At 36.4% G+C, this 21,435-nt stretch overlaps 1 protein-coding gene across 1 annotated transcript; it reads right to left on the bottom strand.

Annotated features, from left to right (window-relative positions):
• Nucleotides 1-6,380: 6,380 nt before the first annotated feature.
• Nucleotides 6,381-20,691, bottom strand: LOC106073643 (uncharacterized). The gene is made up of 3 exons (XM_056013382.1): nt 20,535-20,691; nt 11,140-11,899; nt 6,381-10,300 (listed from the first exon to the last, which is right to left on the bottom strand). The coding sequence occupies exons 2-3, from the start codon at nt 11,691-11,693 to the stop codon at nt 9,304-9,306; spliced, it is 1,551 nt and encodes a 516-aa protein (XP_055869357.1). The 5' UTR covers nt 11,694-11,899; nt 20,535-20,691; the 3' UTR covers nt 6,381-9,303.
• Between the last annotated feature and the right edge of the window lie 744 nt (nt 20,692-21,435).

The raw sequence follows: 21,435 nt of genomic DNA, 5'->3' as shown, positions 1-21,435 counted from the left end.
GCCATGGCCAGTAGTGCTTTTGGTCGCCTCCAGAAGTAGTTTGTGTCTACCAAGCAGAGGTTCTCTCAACCCCTCTATATGGATCTGAGACGTGGGTATTATACATAAAACAACTAAGACTATTTGAACGCTTTCACCAAAGATGCTTCAGCTCCATCATGGACACACGGTGGCCAGACACCACTACAAACAGCGATGTCCTTGCGAACGCCGGTATGAATAGTATAGAGGGACTTCTTATGGCCTTACGATGGGTAGGGCACGTATCACTTATGGAGGACGATATATATATATATATATATATATATATATATATATATATATATATATATATATATATATATATATATATATATAAATATATACACACACTTATATATATATATATATATATATATATATATATATATATATATATATATATATATATATATATATATATATATATATATATATATATATATATATATATATATATTATAATTTTTGTGGATCTCATCCATATAAAATATGATCAATTTAAAAGTAAAAATACACAATGAACATTATCCTAGGTATTCTAAAATGGATTTAATGTGTCGTAACTAACGTTTTTTTTTTAATACATTGTTTTAATCTTAAGACCTGAACCGAGTCTTACGGAGGCCAGTCGTCATAGAATGGCTGAGCCAGTTTAGAGCACAGGTCTGCACGACGTTTGTCTAATACACGTTTTGAACACGTCATTTCTGCCTCATTTGAACCTTAACCATCGCCAGCTTTAACCGGGCGGCTATTAACAATCTAAACTCTATGTCTCTAAACCAATCTTGGCGACGAGGTACAAAAAACATCAGGTCTAAGTTAAGTAACAGAGCGGCTCTTACCTCCATTATTGATTCAATACCACTTCATTGTGGCAAAACTCTCTTATTATATCTTTTGAGACACGTTAGAGAAGAGATGTTTAGATCAGTATGTTGAAATAATAAATCATAATTAGGTAACATTGAACCTTGTAAACAATGAATGCAAACAAAATATCGAGAAACAAAATGACCTACTGGTAATATCAATAGGAATGCATTGATCTTCTATGATTTGTAGCTCTGCTTTAAACTTTGCGTTAAGGTAAAATGTTCTAAGTCCAAATTTTTACTTTTTTTTTCAAAGACCACACACAAGTCTCACAAACTATAACTTTCTCTATAACTGTAAGCGCTTAGAAGAAGCACGGAAACCCTTCTTTCAGATTCCTCCTCCTCCTCCCCCCCCCCCCTTGGTCCACAAATGACATTGCACAATAAACATGAGAGTAGCGATATATTGAAAGCTATAATTATTTCCGATTACGAAGAATTTCTTGGGGAATCCCCGTTTTTTTTTTTCTTCAACATAAAAAGTACTTTTCGAAAAAAAAGGACATTTTCATGTTTCTAGAACTAAACGCTTGATATGTTTCAGTAATATGGATTAATATCACCTAGAAAAATATTAAATTAGTTGTTTTCTTCCTTACAAAACATGATTTGGAACAATTTCATAAGATGGCACATACATAAAAATTAAAAGCATTTTAGGATAAGATGCTGTAGCTTTCAAAGTTGGACTGGAAATACCCAGTTACTATTTTTAGACTTATTTCAATGATCTGTTGTTTCGAGAACTTTAGTTGCACGTTGCCCACTGTTGTTATAACAGTGTCCAGAGTCACGTAGGTTTCTGTACATAATGGCAGAAAAGGGTCACTAGAGCTTACCAGATGTCACGTAAAGTCACGCGATAAAGCTAGAGATCACTCGGTGTAGCTAGATGTCATTTCATGTCATTGGAAGTCATTTGATGTCAATGGATGTTGCTAACAAACACAAGATGTTCACATAAGATTTGACTTTGTACCCTCACTAAAAATCACTAGGTGTATCTAGATGTCATTTGATGTCATTTGATGTCAATGGATGTTGCTAACAAACATAAGATTTGACTTTGTACCCTCACTAGAGATCACTAGGTGTAGCTAGATGTCATTTGATGTCATTTGATGTCAATGGATGTTGCTTACAAACACAAGAAGTTCACATAAAATTTGACATTGCACCCTCGCTCTTATTCGTGTGTAGACCTTCCTGGTTGTTCTAGTAGATAGCTGTTTGTTGTTCCTGTCTGGTTACGCCAGCCCGCTCCATTGCTCTAATAACGCTAGGTACGAATGAGTGTGTAAACTACGAAACAAATAGCGGGCTAGTCACGGGTTTGTACAGTGACACACTTAACCTCATTTTTCATCTTAAACAGGGACTAAAGCGTATTATGTCATTGTTTCTAACGTCTGAAATAGGAAACCAGGCCATCGCTACTACTTTTATAGCACTTGAAGACAAGTGACACCCGAGTTAACTCTAACAGTTTATGACACGATTAAGAGAGAAAGAAGACTAGAATAGTTTTTTCTGATTCGTGGAAAGGGGAGGCAAATGGTATTACGTCAATTGAATAAATCATGATTGTACAAGAGATCAGTGGTGTGTATCCCCATGAGATTTAGTATTGTTAGTATTGTTGTCTTATGATGTGTGATGTGTGCGTCAGTTCGTGTAACATTTTTATCAGTAATATATATATATATAAGTATGCATGTGTGTGTGTGTGTGCGCGCGCGCTGTAAGTTGGCTATTGAATGAGGGGAAATAACTTTAAACCAACACATGCACAATTACCATCGGAATGTCCAAAACAAACTGGATCTTCTGATCTAGAGTCATTTCGCCCGTATGCAAATTACCACCCCAATTATAGGCCCAGAAACCAGTATAGTCAATGTCAAGGATAAAAATATAGAATTTGATTTGTAAGTAAAATGATATGTCTGAAAAGATAGTGGATGAATATTGAATTCTATATATGCTTGGAGATACAAAGACAGGCATTTGTATTCGTCTTATGATTACTTTGTGATACTTCCTTAGAGTGTCCCTATTGTCTCTATCGCTGAACCCGTTACACTTTGTGGGTTAGTTGCCAGGCTCGTGTTCGGGGTAGAGTGATAATACTGACTCATGTAAAGTTCATAAAATTAACATATGTAGTTGGAACTATTCTCTGAGCAGTGGGCGGCTGGAATGAGATACTGGGCAGTAGACACTGGGCATCGGACTATTGGCAGTCAGTGGTGGGCTCGGTGCCGTTTAAAGTGGGCTCCAAAATACCCGTAATAAAATCTTCAAAGAGACAATCTAATAGTAAGAATTGGCACACATCTCTTTGATGTCTTTCGAAGTCCTCTTGCGTTGAGATAATCGATCAGATACGCTCATTTAATTGTAGACTTATTCAATGCTGAAAGTAAATATAGTACCTCTAAACAAATGTGGAAATATTTTTTGACATTATTATCAAGGGAGTTAACTATATTAGTTTTATAACAAAAATGATTAGATATGGTTAAATTATGACTTTCATTGGATAAACGATTGTAATCCAGGGAGATAACAAAGTAATATATCTTATCTTAAAAAAAAGAAGATGATTACGTCCTACATGCTAAATCCTAAATGCTGCTGGTAAAATCATTGGCAAAAAACAAACCCCATTTGGACAGCTGTTTGAGACAAGCATCCATAAAAAAAGCTAAAAAGATTCTAGAAATAAGAAATCACCCTTTGGGTCAGGATTTTGTGATTTTACCATCACAAAAGAGATACAAGACACCGATAACAAAGACAAACAGACATAAAGACTCTTGTGTACCCTTTGCAATCAAATCATTAAATAGAAACAATTGATATAAACTTTTTTCGTATGTAAATTATGAGTCAGGTAGGAATGTACATATTTTTTCATAGTTACTGTGTTCTGTTTGGTGTAATGCACAAATTGTAAGACAAATTTCCTCACGGTCAATAAAGATTATTATTATTATTAACTAAGGTTACATTGTGTGGAAAGCATGTCCAATCACGATACAATGTATATACCCTGACCAGTCGGACTTTTGGTATCCATATACGGACACGCATCCCTTGCTAAGGAATTAAATGTCTACAAGATAAAACTATGTTATTGTTAACTAGGCCGAATTGAAAATGCTGTCCACAATATGCCAGAAATCCCAAACATAAAAGTAGAATTATGATAGAGGTGAGGTGGCTTACTGGTAAAGCTCTTGGCTTCAGTATCGGGAAATTGGGTTCAAATCCTGTGAAGACTGGGACATTTTTTTGTGTAATCTTAAGGGTGCCTCTGAGTCCACCCTGCTCTAATAGGTTAGTTGTGGAAAAGTAAAGGCGGTTGGTTGTTTTGCTGTCCTCATGACAACTTCGTTGACTGTTGGACAAAGAAACAGATGACCTTTACAGCATCTGACCTATAAATCACAAGTACAAACTTTAAGATTAAGTTTCGTTGTTTATTCTCACCCCATATAGCATTTCTAATTTTAATACACCGAATTAATCAAAGAAAATCATAATGCATGGAAAAAAAAATCAACGAAGCCCTAGCTGCAACTTACATACTTAGCTCAGTTTCGTTGCTAGGGTGGTGGAAGGGGTCCAGATTTGAAAATCTCTCCGGGCCGACAGTTGAGGGTAGCCCACAAATGAGTGTCTAAAATTATTTTTTACATTAAATATTACGCCATTATCTCATGTTATGAGGTCGAATGTCAAAATGCATGTGCCTCTAAATAGGTCAAGCCCCCCCCCCCGGGCTCCCAAATCCCTAGATACACTTTGCCACATCCAGCGAAGACAATCATTATCAGCAGGTAATCGTTTTAGATTTTCTTCTCGCCGTCTACTTCTGTCCTCGGCAGTGAATTTTCTTTTAGACTCAAATGTATAACACTTGACCTCTGTAAGTGACCTCCAGCTATCTCGTACACAGCCACCCATCGCCAGGTGCTCTCCACAATGCTAATTAAAGCAATCAGGCGCCTAAGCTTGTCTTCAAAGCGTTTCCGCAGGGCAGCACTTTTACGTGGACAACCTTTCAGCTCATCAAATTGCTTTTGGCATTCGTTCGTCTCCATCGTAACTGTCAGACCATAAGAAGTCCCTCTATATCAGGGGTTCTCAACCAGGGGTAATCGATTGACGATTTGCCAGGGGTTGCCTAAGACCATCGAAAATATGAATTGTTATCGTCTATTCTTCTATTGCTGTATGTGTGTGTGGGAGGGGGGTAGAGGCAGAGTGGGGGATTGTAAAAAGGAGTCGCCGAGCATAAAAGGTTGATAACCGCTGCTCTATATTGTCCGTGCAGGCATTCGCAAGGACATCGCTGTTTTTAGTGCGGTCTTGCCAGCGCATGTCCTTGATGGAATGCAAGCATCTTTTGTGGAAGAGTATGCGATGTCAAATGTGTCTACGTCAAATGATTGGAGTTTATCATTCGTTGATAATTCAGACATTTGTACTTGATCTGATTTCAATTATAAATAATTAAAAAAAAGTATAGAAGAAAGAAGTTGACAGCAGATTGTCTCTGAAAGAGATAGTTTGTGAGTCCTTACGAAGGCAGCGGGCCACACCTTTGAGTCCCCAAAGAAAACCGTTGTAAAAGATAGGCACATAAGTTTAATGAAATGTAATAGATACAAGGTGAAAAAAAAACCAGCTTTGTCTGCATCAATGGTAATTAACATGGTTCGTGTTGCCATCTAAAGCTCAGCAATCATCCTTAAGCTTTGGAATCGAAGACATTACCATTATATCCTGATAGTTCTTGTATCTGTATATCTCTGGGGAAAAACAAAGAACTGACTAATTGCCCTCACAGAAAAACTGGGGCCAGGATTATTTTTTCAATATGAATTAGTTTCTTAATAGCAAAACAATCGTTTTTATGGAGAGTAGTTAGTTGTTTCATAGAGAGTTTTTAAAAAAATAAATAAATGTGTGTTACTATTTAGCGTTGTGTTATTCATACTATGAATTAGGTTTTTGTCTTTTAAAGTAATGCAATAGCATCAGGTGCCTCTCTATAAATACACTGAATGTTAGGCGCCTAAGCTTGTGATGTGTATGTGTGTTTCCGTGGTGACGGTGGGAAGAGATGAGTGATTGCCTGTGAATGATGCAAGATAAGCGGCATTGGCGTCAGCTGTCTAGTGTAAGGGAGACGACCCCTGAAAGTAAGACTGAAAAGATGTGGTAATGTAGTGAATTTGATGTTGTTAAAAATACCAAATTCGAATTATTACACAAAGTCTAAAATATTGATTTATTTTATATCAAGTTGAATTTGCTTATTCTGTAATAAGAATTATGTTCATTTTTTTTTTCAACAAACAGGTTATTTCAAGTCTTAGAAAATAAAACATAATACGCTAACAGTGATTAAATTTTCTTCCTAATGCTCAGTGCTATAAGCCAGATAGCTGCAACAACACTTACAGAACACAGGTGTAATACTATCGTTTAATTGGAATTCAATTTAATAAAATTAATACTCCAGCGATAAACAAAATCCACATTAAACATAAACTACATGTTTACTTAATTGTAAAAAGATAAACTAAAATAAAATGACATGTTAAACATAGGACAGTGAACAATAAGTAGTTACTGATTAAGAGACTAGCCCCAAATGACCAATAACAAATGATTCCATTTATGAGATGTTGCATTAGTCTTAATCACTAGATACAACATTCTTGTTTTCTGCGACTTCATTATTTGTTTACAACATTATCTCTTCAAAGACTTTTAGAAACTTCAATTGACTTGACTAAAGATATCACATCCAATCCAACCAAACGAAAGGTTATCGATAATTGTTTAATACCACAGACCCCCCCCCCACCACACATTTTAAAATTTATTTATTTATAACACATTTTTAGCGGCCCCCGTAAGGGTAAAAGCCGCTATTAGGTTTGTGCAAAATGTCCGTCTGTCACACTCAAATCTCATGGAAATGAAAAATCTTAATTGGCAATGCGTTGTGCCTAGCAAAGTTTAGGTTCAACGGCTACCTTTTGTTTCTTATATAAAACCGTTTAGTTTACAAAACTAATTATGCAAACGATTATTTCATACAAATACACCAATTCTAAAACAATACATAAATGTAAGGGAGATAATGTTTACACTATGTTAACAAAATTATATCGTCTGTTTATTTTCAGTATCACTTAGTCAAATATTTATTTATTAAATGTGCAAGAAATATTTAATACCATTAAATACAATATAATTATGGTCTCTATCTTTCTCTATTTCGCAATCCATTTTTCCTCTCTTAATATTTTTTTTCAGTCGGACTCTTTATTTTTTTTTACTTTCTTTCTAACTGTGCATTTCTCTCTCTCTCTCTCTCTCTATATATATATATATATATATATATATATATATATATATATATATATAATATATATATATATATATATATATAATATATATATATATATATATATATATATATATATATATATATATATATATATATATATATATTGCTTCCTCCATTCCTCTGTCTCTCTTTTTCCACTTCCACTCCATTCCCTTTCACTTTCTGTTTTCTATATCTCTCTATTTTTTTTTTGCTTAGCTTTTATCGATCTCAATGTGTATGATCTTATCACTTGTCTAGACCAATTGAAAGAGGGGTAGGATTTAAAGTAGGTTATATCTTGTGAATGTTTACGTAGGCTTATCGTTTTTAAATGCATAAAATATGTTCACTAAAGGGTTCAAAGGTCCTCAATGGGGCTAATTCAACTTATACCATCACATCTGTCAAACCTTATTTCTTTCCCATGTTCCAGATACCAGACAAAATAATTGATTATAATAGTTAATTAATAAAATGGTTTATTTGTTGTTATTGTTTCTTGTGTTGTGAGGTGAAAGAATTAATTGTGCAAAATTTCAGCTAGTCTAGATTAGGTGTGGAAGAAATAAAGTGTACAAACCTTTTACCACACAGACAGACAGAGTGAGTTGATATAACTTTGTAAAAAGTATTTATTTGCTAAAGTAATGATTATTTATAGCTTGATAAAAAAGCATGATCTTTATTCCGTTCCTCCACATTAAAAAACAAGGTTACAAAGACAGTTTGTGTGGAAACACAAATTAAAATCGGCCCCCGAAGTGGTCCACAAAGGCAGGCTTCGATATTTTCAGAAAGAACATCCAAATGAAATTATATCAAAGACAAATGAGAGATAAGAATGGAGAAAGAATGTTGACAGATCTTGTGTAGTGCCCCAACGGTCCAGCAGATCAAAGGATAGGTGCTAGTGAATGCAAGGTTAGATGTGAACCTGGCCTAACTGGTTGCCCTTTCAGATCTTGTGGTCTATAGGGCAGATGATGTTCATCTGTTTTTGTGGCCTACGGTTAACAAGGGTGTTATGTGGCCAGCACAACGACCAACCGCCTTTACTTTTACTAATGTCAGGTACCCATTAGAGCTGGGTAGACTCAGAGGCACCCGAGGATTCCGAAGTTCAAAATCCCAGTCTTCACAAGGATTCGAACCCGGGACCCTCGGTTCGGAAGCCAAGCGCTTTACCGCTCGGCTACCTCGCCTCTCCTGGCCTAACTGAAGTCTTATAAATTATGTTATTGTTCTGAAAAGGCTCAATCTCTTTTTTTTTTTTAGGATACCTCAGCTTTTTTACTTTTTGACTTCAGTTGTCGAGCTGTTTACATTCTAGGAATCCTTGGGCTTTTGCCTCTTTTCTTTGCCTCTTTTTTGGGTGTTTCATTCACCTCCTTTCTGGGCTTTAGCCTCTTTTTTGGGCCTTTTTTTTTTTTTTTTTTTTTAAATAAAATTTATTCAAAAGAAAAGACATAATATATTATTTTATATCAATAATAATACAAAGAATATTTAATAAAACTAAATTTTGTGAAGGTATAGTTTCAAAAGCACAATTCATGATTTTCATCATGGGCATCGAGTATTCTAATCCTCAAAATAAGTATAAGTACATTGTTACTGAATTAAAATGGCCAAGAAAATGAAGTTTATACAATTACTATTCGTTTTAAATTAGGTCTAACTTATAATGTATTCTAATTAGCCTTTTCTCTTTAAAAAACTGCTTGCATAACTGATTTAAAAAATGAGATTTTTCGCTTTCAGGAAAAGAAAAAAGTAGCCGTTACTTCAGAACTTTGAATGGTCTAAAATATTGTGATGTCGGATTTTCAATATCTTTTCTAGTTTACGAGATCTAAACGGGACGGACTGACAGACATTTCACACAAAACTAATAGCGTCTTTTCCCCTTTCGAGGGCCGCTAAAAAAACAAAATACAAGTCTCTATCACAATATTAGTAACACTTATATACTATACTTGAAAATATTGTTTATGTTTGCATTGAGAAAAATCCTGATTCCGCTTCTGTTGGAGTGGCTTGCATCACTTTGTGATCTGTCTCCTTGTTTTCACATTCATTTTGTGCCAGTGCACACTTTTCACGTTCTTGAGAATCACTTTGCCGAGTTGTCAATTCAATCCCATTGGTTGTTTGCATGATCTCTATTCTACTATGACTTTCTTCAGCGATATGATCTAAATTATAGTTGTTATCAGTAACAGATTTGGACAAAGGACACGCTTCTAATTCAGTGTCGTCTTGTCTTGTTGTTATACTCAGTTCTGCTGTTGATTCCGTTTCACAATCAATAGATTTCAAAGACTCTGATCCTTCTTCTAATCTGTTATCAAGCTCTGTATTATGCACGTCTCTCAGTACAAACTCACGGCCATTTTCATTTATATCCACACTATCATGTTCATAGTTGATTCTTTCTGTTAAACTCTCCTGTGATGTATTTTCAATGCTCTGGACTGTACTTTGGCCTATAGTAGAGACACTGTTTGCTTTGGGTTTCTGCTCGTTACATTCTGTTTGATCATTACCAACATTGCTTGGGCAAACTTTGTTCGTATGTAACTCTTTGTTGGGTTCAGCACAAGAATCTAATGGTGCAGATGATGCATAACAAGCAGGAACAACAGAAGACCCCGAAATCAATTTCTCAAATGTCGGAGCTGCAGTTAACCGTGGCTTTTTTTTCCTTTGAAGTGTTTCTAGAATCCATTCGTTAGTTTTTGCTTCCTGTATAACCTGGTCATCTATAAGGGCTCCAGCATCCAATAAATTTAGAATGGCGTTCTTGTTTGAATCTCTCACTGCGGCAAGCAGAACTGTTTCCCCTGCTTCGTTGCGCAATTCCAAAGAACAACCAAGAACCTGAAGAACTTTCTCCAATAGAAATGATTCCATGGGGTTAGTCGCTGCATTATAAATTTGAAGGAACATGAATTGGTCATCAATGACGATTCTTTCTTGTGTTTTCCTGGCGATTTATAAACAAAATCTTATGAAAGAAACTATTAAAAAAGATAATAAAAGTAAATTTTGATATTTTAATTTGGTGTAAAGGAGGCGCGGTAGCTGAGTGGTAAAGCGCTTATCTTCCGAACCGATATCCCGGGTTTAAATCCTGGTGAGGACTAAGGTTTTGAATTTAGAGATCTTTGGGCGCCTCTGAGTCCACGAAGCTCTAATGGGTACCTAACATTAGTTGGGGAAAGGTAAAGGCGGTTGGTCGTTGTGCGGGTCACATGGCACCCTCATTAACCGAGGGCCACAGAAACAGATGACCTATATATTTCAAGATCTGAAAGGGGAACTTTACTTACTTAAATTTTGTGTATTCTAATACATAGTTGTTTGCTAAAGAAAGCCACTCAGTATAATTTTTTTTAAATTACAGACTAATCAATCTATGGTACTTATGGTAATTATTTACTCAAAAAAATGAGTTTATAAATGCCAAAAATGAAATTTATTTTGATACGATATTTTATAGTTTACTATTTTTGGTATTCCGCATATTTAAGCCATGTCGTACCCGTATTTCCTTAAGAGTATTTTCCACTTTATATCTCAATCATTATATGGCAATCAAATCATTAAATAAGAACAATCTGGTATAAACTTTGTCACATGTAAATTATGAGTGAGTCTGGTGTGAATGTACACTTTGGTTTCTTATAGTTATAATGTTTTTTGGTTGGTGTAATGCACAAATTGTAAGACAAATTTCCTTACGGATAATAAAGATTATTATTATTAAGAGATCAAAAAGAATAGTACCACACAATGGACAGCACATTTTCGTACATTACTTACTGTGCTCCTTTATTTAAGAGTGTTTCTTCGGCCTTTTGGTCATCGTAAAGCTTTGCGTACATTATTGCAGTTGCACCAAATCTATCAGCTTCGTTAATGTCAAACCCAGCCAACAGATGTCGCTCTATGTTTTCAGGACTAAAGGCAGCCAGCATGTACATATAAAAAGAGGATGAAGCGTCACTTTTTCGGAATGTGGGAATTTCTTGAACTGGTGCAGATGGCAATTTCACTTCCGGGAACAAATCATCAAAGTAATTTTCAGTATCGTCTTCCTCATACTCCTCTTCTGTCTTATTGTCGTCTTTACTAGATGATGCGATCTGCAGCTGGGAAGAAGATGGACTGTTAGTGTTTTGATCCATAGTCTCATTCTTGCTGAGTTCTGGGAGCGAGGTATCTTTATCCTCGTCTTTTTTGTCAGTCATTGGGTCAGAAGGTAATGTGTCCCCTGCGCTGAGTACAATATCTGGAGCTTGATTTTGAGGTGTCGTGTCTTTATAGGAATCAACGTTTAATGCATTGTCTTTAAAGCTTTTGTCAATTGACTCCATTTGCAATCTTCCTACGATTGTTTGATATAAAGAATTCTTAGATTTACACAAAATATAAAAAAAAGATAGTTTTTCTTTGTTGAGAATGTGGAAACTGTATTTGAGCTTTGAATCAGAAGTTGACGAATAAAACAGATGCAAAATATATATTGATGAAACTTCTTTATTTATTAATGGAAGTTGATGTAAAAATCACATTTTCAACTCTGAAAAAAAAAAGAAAAATAAATAAATAAGAACATTTATTTTATCAATAGACTGAGTTAAAATGTGAAGAAAAAAAAATCGTGAAATCTTTTTTTATTTTTTTTCAAATTAAATTTACAGTTCTCGTAACATTTTTTTTTAACATTGATTAAAAAACAAAAAAAAAAAGACGCAAAGTTCAACATGTAGCTCCTACTTCGTGATCGAAGATGAGCATATTTGTCATTTACTTTGGACTCTAAGATGGCTGTAAAGTCCAATCCTCGCCACTGGCGGATCCAGAACTTTGGAGTGGGGGGGGGCGATTTTTTTTCCAAACCCTAACCCTAACGCCCAGTAAACCCTAACCCTATGCATAAACGTGCGTACAGCATATATATATATATATATATATATATATATATATATATATATACATATATATATATATATATATTCGATATATGAGAATAAAATAAGACTGTTTCTCAATCTTCGGCGAAAAAAAACAGAAAAAAAACAGTCTTTCTCTTGCAAGCTTGGGGGTCTGGGAGAGCACTTTAAGCTTCTTCACTGGGGTTCGGGGCGAAGCCCCGACGCCCAAAAGCGTTTTCTTGCATTTTTCTCTGCAGAAACGCATTCTTCTGACATCTACAGCTCATTATTTATCAGTGGGGTTCGGGGCGAAGCCCCGACGCCAAAAGCGTTTTCTTGCATTATTCACGGCTGAAACGCATTCTCCTGACATGTACAGCTCATTACCTATTAGTGGTGTTCGGGGCGAAGCCCCGACGCCAAAAGCGTTTTCTTGTATTTTTCACGGCTGAAACGCATTCTTCTGACATGTACAGCTCATTATTTATTAGTGGGGTTCGGGGCGAAGCCACGACGCTAAAAGCGTTTTCTGGCATTCTTCACTGCAGTAACGCATTCTCCTGACCTACAGCTCATTATTCATTCTATTATAAAGTGCCTTTTGAATAATGAGAAAAATATTCTAATATGAATTTATAGTCCCTTAATACATTGCAAATTAAACTGATTTGTTCTTTGAAAAGATTAGATACCCCACATATTTAGATTAAGGCCTTGAGGATCGCCGCCGAAAAAAAAATATTCGATTAATAAAATTCAAGCATAAATTGTGAGTTATAGTCCTAAATTTATTTAACTAGAAAAATATGAGATAGAGTAAAGGTTGGAAAAAGTCGACTAGGAAATGATTATCTGGCTTTTGAACTCATCTCAACCGTGACTGTTATATTGAAAAATTTGGTTTGAATTATAACTTTTCCAAAGCAAAGTCTTTCTTAAAATAGTTATGATAAATTCATGTGAAATTACACAAACTCTGTCTGGAAAGGGGAAGGGCGGTAAAATGAAAACGATTAATCCTTGCTCCTTTTTATAATTTCTGCTAATGATTGCATTTTGCATTAAAGAATAGGGGTTGGGCGACTCGATATAAGAATTTACTTTATAGCATATATAAATTATATTAGTGACAGATTTTTTTTATTTTGTAATTTCTTACTATAATACAAAAAGAAAAGGTATTGATTTGTCCGATGGGGGGAAGGGGATTGCATGTATCGCACTTCCACCTGTTTATATTATATAGATATTCGACTAATTTTGTTCACATACTATGATTTCTCCATAAAAGTAGGACCGCCCCCCCCCCCCACTCAAAGGGTTTAGATGGGAAGGGTGGTGGAGGTATTCGCTCTTCCCCTTCCAATCGGCCAACAGGTGAACGAAATTATATAAAGACCGGTTAAAATACCAATAACAAGATTTAATCATATAGATATTTAATTGATTCTGTTAGCAAGCTGTGATTTCTACAAATAAATAAGACCGCCCCCCCACTCGAAAGTTTATGGTGGAGGGGGGGGCGGATTGATGCCATCGCCCCCTCCCGACCCTACCAAATCGGCCAAAATACTAGAAACGGGGGGGGCGAAATAATCTAAAAATAGGTTGAAATATAAATAATTAGTATATATTATTAACATAAGTAATAAATTCGCATACAAATTGTGTGAATTCGATACTATAATTCGTCCGCCCCCCCCTTCGGGGGGGGGGGGGGTCGGCCGAGTGGGGGGGGCGATCGCCCCTACCGCCCCCCCCCTGGATCCGCCAGTGATCCTCGCTTTGAAAAGCCGGCCGTATAGGTGGCATGGGTGGGTTATGTCAGTTGCTGATAAACCTGCTTCTTGTCTCAGCTTATTGTTGGTTCGCCGCTCTTTCACCCTGGCCACTCTTCTTGCTTCAAATCTTGAGACTCCGAGACTCACAGCTTCACGCCATGAGAAGCAATGACGAGCTAGTGCTTCCCAGCCGTAAATGTCGATATCGCTTTCTTTGAAAGAGCTCTAGAGAGTGTCTTTATTGTACTTGTATAACCAAGCTCCACCTTTGCGCGCTTTCCAACACACAGCTCCCGGTATAGAAGTCGATTGGTAATGCGATTGTCTGGCGTGCTGACTACATGTCCCGCCCTTCGAAGTTGGGACCTTTTTACTGTCGCACTGATAATGTGCATGTTGGACAGCTTTATGATTTCTGTGTCTGGTATGTTGTCGAACCAACGCATCTTATGGACACGACTTAGACAGCGTAGGTGGAAGGAGTTTAACTTTTTGGTGTGGCCAGAATATAGGGCCCGGGACTCTGATGCATATAAGAGTGACAGGTAATTAATTATATTGTTTGATATCGATTAAGGGAATTAACTTGTTACATTAATGATAGATATAGGTTTAGAAAAGAGTTCTTTCACTTTAGATACATTGTTATTTTTTTTTATTTATTTTTTTAAACTTTGTTTTCTTATATATTGCAAGTTTTTACCATTAATTTTTTTTACATAACATGTAGCTTCAATGCTGGGAGAATGTATCTTGAGTCTCAAGTGAGATAAAAAAAACACTAATGATTTCAAGCAGTCATTTTATTTTACGACTGAAGGTCGGTCAACTTTCAATATTGACTAAAGTCGCTCTCACATTGAATTCACAGTTTTAAACTAGTCGCTAGATAACATCAGGTCTATTTTAAATGACCCGATAACAAATTTACGAACAGTTAAAATACTGTCTCAACCTTTCACTTATTCACGTTACTTGTTTTGAAGCAAGACATAAATTCCAAGAAGGAATTGTTTATTTAGTTTTTAGTTAAACCGTGTTCTTTGTGTTACATAAAAAAAGCATTATTATGTTTACACTATTAAACGCTAGAAACTCTAAGCTGTCGTGTGTTATAAGTGGAGTCTGCCTTATGGTAAACCAGTTACACAAACTTAAATCTTCAAACATTTAGGTGTTTATAATGTATGAAAAATTACCATTTATTTATTTAAAAATTCGAAGAAAGCAATAGGGTTTATTGAAAGTATTGTTTAAAAAGGCAACTGAAATGCTGTTTAAGTTTAGTTAGGCCAATATTAGAATATGGGTCATCGTTTTGGATCCGTTAACTTCAGAAAATGTTGTCACATTTTCACAAATATTCACTTTTCATTAGAATAACTCCACAAGCGCATCTTTTCTGAAGAGCAGATTTTCGCGAAATGAAATGATTAAAGTATATCGGAAATTTCCCATTGTTTCCTTGAAGCTCCACGGTGTAAAGTTACAAAGAAAGAAAAACAAAATAGTGCCAAGACTGGTTTAGCTTAGATGTCTGCAATGGATATTTATTTTCAACTTTCAATCTTCCTATTCGAAGAAATTGAATAGTGGGCGAGATGAACAAAACGTTCACGTTAAATTTATAGTATATTTGTAAAATATGAATCGCTGATGTTTTGTTTGTTTTACATGTTTCGGATTTTCCTTCAGAGTTGAAGATAATTACTTCCTAGTTCAAAATTCCCACAGGACGACGGGGGATGGGAGCGGGCAGGGTTTGAACTCGGGACCATCGATAAATCTGAACGACAGTCCAGCGCGAGAACCGCACGACCTGGCAGCCATCCATTGCCGAACTTACTAACAAATGTATGATTAACTTGCAAAAATAATAATATTTATAAGAAGGCTTGTCTTCGAGTCCGAAGATTAGTGAGGAATGAAATGGGCTTTTATGAAATATCGTACACAGGTTATTTTTTGCCACTTAGGTGCTTGCGAAGATTCGGTTTTAACAGTTTCGCAACCAAATCACCGCATTTTGCTAATAAACACAAGCCTTCAAAAAATATGTTTTTTTATTGCCTTACTCAATTTCGCTTCCTTTTAGACACGGACAAGTACGCTTGAACTTGGTACCTAAGGTTGTACCTCCAACTAGTGCAGAGTTGTGTTTACTAAGCTCCAAAGTGCGCCCTAACCCCCCCCCCCCCCAACTGGCCCACAACATAGATCTGACCTTAGCGCTCTGCAGCATGCATGGAAGAAGCGCTATATGAATGCTATAATTTATTTTTTTTTCGTGTGGGAAACGGTAATGAAGAATTCAATTGGGACAATGCATTTTCCCCTCTAGACCTGAGACTGGGAACAAATCAACGGGCGTAGCCGATGTGTAATGTTAGTCTACTCTAATATCGTGTCATCGTTGCGCAACACATATCTAGAGCACTAGCGTCTAGTTTAGACACAAATCATTAAATTCCTCAATATCCATTGAACAACAGCTGTTACTTTCACTCACGAAACCCTAAATCAATTTTAAACCTAAAAATAACATCGAAAGAAAGAGTGTGTCATACTGAGACCCTCACGAGAACGGCCTTCCCAGCTTCTTTACAGTCCTCAGGCAACGCCGCCTCCGCTGGCTCGGACATGTTAACCGGAGTACAATCGCATCCCGAAAATCATTCTGTACGGGCAACTTGCGTCTGGCTCAAGAAAAACCTGTCGCCCCCCACCCCTTCCGTTACGTGGATGTGATAAAAAGATATTTAAAATCAGTGAATATTGATGCTGATCATTAGGAAGACATAGCCTTAGACCGCACTAGTTGGAGAGAGACGAAGACAAGAAAGTTATATGAAAAAGCAATGAAATTAAGATGCTGAAGAAAGATCCTAGGTATCACATTTAAAGTCCGCATCACAAACGAAGGGACAGGATAAGTACAGCGATCGGACCTCACGATGACATGACTAACTACTGTAAAAAAAAAAAAAAAAAAACTACCTAAAATTGTATGGCCACGTCACAAGGTTCTCAGGGCTTGCAAAAACCTTCCTTCAGGGAACATTACCAGGCCAAAGAAGAAGGTACAGACAGATAAAGCGATGGGAAGACACATAAAAGAAAGCAGAAAGAGATTCTATCCAAGGCAAAAGAGGAATTGAGAAAGACAGTTAACAGATCTTGTGTTGTACCCCGACGGTCCAACAGAAAAGGAATAGCTGAATAAGAATCTGTTATAGTCGTAATGTTTTCATTGTTCTTATTTTAGAATTAGAATAAATTTAAAGTATTAATCTTTAATCGGCGTAATCTTAAAGACTTGTTACTTCAGTATGTTACTAAAAGGAATCTGACAATGTGTGCGTAACCATATCTTTTAAAATTGCTTTTTGCATAGCGTATCTTTTATGCTTGTAGCTCGCTCTGTGCCCTATGGTCAAATCTCTTTTGTGTACCAGTGGTGGATATTGGGTATCTAGGAGAAGGTTTCCGTGCTGCCTTTAGCCTCTTATAAACACAACTCAAGATAAGTTTTGAGCTTAAGTCCCCTTGATATGGTCCGAAGCGGTTTATGCCGGTCGGCCAGTCATCTCACCATATCCTACTATGATAGACAATAAAAACTGAATTTGAAGATATTAAAAGCCTAACTCTCAAAACAAATTCGCAAAAACTGTATTGTATAGGTTACTCTCTTGAAATAAAAAAAAATCTGTCAATCGCCTTTTTTATTCAGCATAAGAGAACAAATTGTAAAAAAAAAAAAATAGCCATAAAACAGATAGACAGGCATAGTGATATTGTAAAGTACCCCTTCCAGACCTTGGCAGATGGTGGTTGGTGTCACAGTGTCAGTTGACATTGCATGATTTAATATTGACGTCATGTTAAGAGGTTAAAAGACACGTGGAATTCCTGATCTAGAAAACAGGAAGTAGAATGAATAAAGTTGACTTTGAGTTCAGTCAAGTCAGTCAAGTGGGATACTTTGGACCTGTTGGTCAAGTCAAGTGTTATTCTCTGTAGGAGGCAGTCTAGTATATTTTAGTCCGCAACGGACAGTAGCGACTTAGAAAAGTCTGTAGTAATTGCAGTTACAAAGTAACTTGTGGGCAGTTGTTGCCAAGTGGTCTTCTTGAGACATGTATTAGTTAATCTATATTTCTGCACAGTGTTACCCGCTGAGATGCGGACGTGATTTGTAATCTAGAAAGTTTAACGTATTCGATACATTTGTTACCGCCGTTATGCGGATAGGATTGTTTATTATGTCTGGACTCGTAGCACTAACAAGGAGTGCAGTATTATTATTATGTTGTAAAATAAACTTTATATTTGTCTGCTGAAACGGACTTAAGTCAGTTTGTAGTGTCTATAATTGTCACGTACTATAATTGTACTACGGGAAGCAAGAACACAGCATTTCACGACATTCGCATTCTTCAACTTTACACCATTGAACATCATTTACAGTATCTGTTTCTTTGTCAAACGGTTAACAAATGTGTCATGTAACCAGTACAACGACCAATGGCATTTAACTTACCCCAATTAGTGTCAAGTGGATGGGCTCAGACGCGCCAAATAAATTTCGAAATTCAAAATCCCAGTTATGACCGCGATTCGTATCCAGGACCCTAGGTTCAGAAGCCAGGTGCTTAGCCACCGTGCTTTGTAAAGCTTTTCTTTTTTAAAGCAAAATATTGCCCGGTCTGTTGGTTTGCTTTCCAACATGCCCCACTGTTCCCTGCTCCCCCTCAAGCTAGACCAGACGGTCTACAATCTAACACAAGACTATAAGTCAATGTTCTAGGCAAAGACATCTAAACGAGATAAGAGAATTATTTACGATTTAACCAAGACACCGAGCGGCTTTTCCATTCATTATTCACACAGTAACACTTCCCTGTGTCAATCTCTGTCTTACGTAGAGAGTGCAATGTAAAAACAAGTCAATTATCAGCAAGACAATATCTCATGATTACTCTTTCGTATTAATAAAATCATATGTGATGGATAACTAGTGAATAATATAATTAACTCTTTCTCTTCGTAATTATTTTCCACGTTTAATGGAATTATCCGTTTTTCTCATTTGTGTTTCACTACCCTGTTATGATTAAACTTAAATAACTTTTTTGTATGTAATCTGAAAATGTTATATTAGATTTATAATTATAGAAGAATTCATGTTCTTTGTATATAACACACATTAAACTTTATAAAATCAAAAAATTAATTTAATTTAATGGGGTCAAATCAACGTTTTTATCGTCAGTTAGGAGTGAAAGAGTTAAACTAAGAGAAACGTTTTCTACATCTTCCTGATTCCCCCCTCCCTGTTTAAATATTGTTATTCGTGTGTATAAATATAAATATAATAATAATACAAATACAAAAAAAATAATTGTATTTTTAAAGTACTGTTAACAAAAACACGCGAGCTAAAGTGCCAAACGAATCTAAAAAAAGCTTTACATTTAAAAAAGGTTTGGATTATAGGCTTCTTTCTTGTCAATAAGCAATGGCCACATCACAATAACAGATCAAATTATGTTATCAAATGAAAAGTAAGAATGCGTACTAAGCTGTGATGGTCAAAGTGAATCAACTCCTAGAGTGTATACAATTCTAATAGTAAGCATATATATATCCAGACTTAGAAGACGCTGTACAAAACGTGTAATAATTTATACAACTCATTAATGAATAGGCCATAGATGTGGAAATACCCTATGATGAAGTCTGTTCACTATAAAGATTTTCTAGTCCTTTAGCCGTTGGAATCGTTTTAAACAACAGAGCCCACCCTACCAGCCATCAATTGCGCATGAATTTGCAAGCTGGATTGAGGATTAGTTATCCAAATTCCTATTCGCTATTTAATCAATTTTGTAGCATGTGAATGTTAAAAGAATAAATAATCTTACGTAAAGAATGTAAACTCTTTCTCTCTTTCTCTCCTAATTGACGATACCATCGTTGATTTGACATGATTAAATAAAATTAATGTTTCATTTTATAACCTGTATTTTGTGCTATATAAAAAGGGCATGCATTCCACTTTAATTCTATACCAAAGAAAACATTTTCTGATTACAAACAACAAAGCTATTGAAGCGTAATTATAACAAGGTAGCGAAATAGTAATGAGCAAAATGAAGAATTCCATCGAAACGTGAGACAAATAATTACGGAGAGAAAGAGTTAAAGCAAACGAAAATCTTATAAACATTGAAAGTAACGCTTCTTAGAACACAACTCAAAGTATCACATTCAAGTAGTTATAGTTATGGATGGCTGCCTGGTCGTGGATGGCTGCCTGGTCGTGCGGTTTGCGCGCTGGACTGTCGTTCAGATTTATCGATGGCCCAGGGTTCAAACCCTGCCCGCTCCCATCCCCCGTCGTCCTGCGGGAGGTTTGGACTAGGAAGTAATTATCTTCAACTCTGAAGGAACATCCGAAACATGTAAAACATTTTACAAACAAACATAGACCAACCTTTTATTCTGTCCCTATGTAGAATGCGCTTTGTTAAAGAGCCACGCACAGATCTCATATACCGTACACAATAACTGTAGACGACTTCTCTATGTCACACTGCACTATGTCTATATTTGTATCCTGGAGTTCGTCCACTTTCTATTTCCCATTACAGGGAATTTGTTTTTAGGAAATTCCCGTTTATGAGAGTTTTCCCGACTTAAAAAGTATTTTTCGAAAAAGAAAATTTTCTAGTATCGGGAACAAGCGTTATATGTTGTTGTTTTTAAAAAAAGGGAAAATACGTTTCTGCGTAACATCAATAAATTGAACCTCTTCTGTTTTCATAAGAAATTAATAAGACGTTTTGTAACGGGAGTATTTTGTTTCTACGGTTGGGAACGATTCGACGTGTTGACTTGAAACAGATGGGTAGAAGAGAGAGAGAAAAAAAGTGAGGAGAGAGATAGAGGAAGAGAGAGATATAGAGGTAGAGAGAGGGAGAGAGGGAGAGAGAGAGAGGGAGGGAGAGAGAGGGAGAGAGAGGGAGGGAGAGAGAGTTGAAGGGAGAGAGAGAGGGAGAGAGAGGGAGGGAGAGAGAAAGGAAGGGACAGAGAGGGACAGAGAGGGAATGAGAGATAGAGGGAGAGAGCAGGAGAGAGAGGGAGAGAGAAGGAGAGAGGGAGAGAGAGAGGGAGGGGTGGAATATAGAGAGGGGAGGGAGGAGAAGAGGGAGAGGGGGAAAGAGAGAGGGAGAGATAGAGAGGGAGGGAGAGAGAAGGAGAGAGAGGGAATGAGAAATAGAGGGAGAGAGAAAGAGAGAGAGGGAGAGAGAAGGAGATAGGGAGAGAGAGAGGGGGTGGAATATAGAGAGGGGAGAGAGGAGGAGAGGGAGAGAGAGAGGGAGGGAGAGAGAGAG

Source organism: Biomphalaria glabrata, chromosome 16, assembly GCF_947242115.1.
Source record: "Biomphalaria glabrata chromosome 16, xgBioGlab47.1, whole genome shotgun sequence".
Taxonomy (NCBI): Eukaryota; Metazoa; Mollusca; class Gastropoda; family Planorbidae; genus Biomphalaria; species Biomphalaria glabrata.
The sequence above is the reverse complement of the archived record's forward strand: the minus strand, read 5'-3'. Positions and strand labels throughout refer to the sequence as shown.

Excerpts from the sequence above, each read along its gene's own strand:
- LOC106073643 (XM_056013382.1), bottom strand. The coding sequence starts at position 11,693 with ATGGAGTCAATTGACAAAAGCTTTAAAGACAATGCATTAAACGTTGAT. Across the intron at positions 10,301-11,139 it reads CTCTTAAATAAAGGAGCACA|GAAAACACAAGAAAGAATCG; the intron begins GTAAGTAATGTA and ends ATAAATCGCCAG.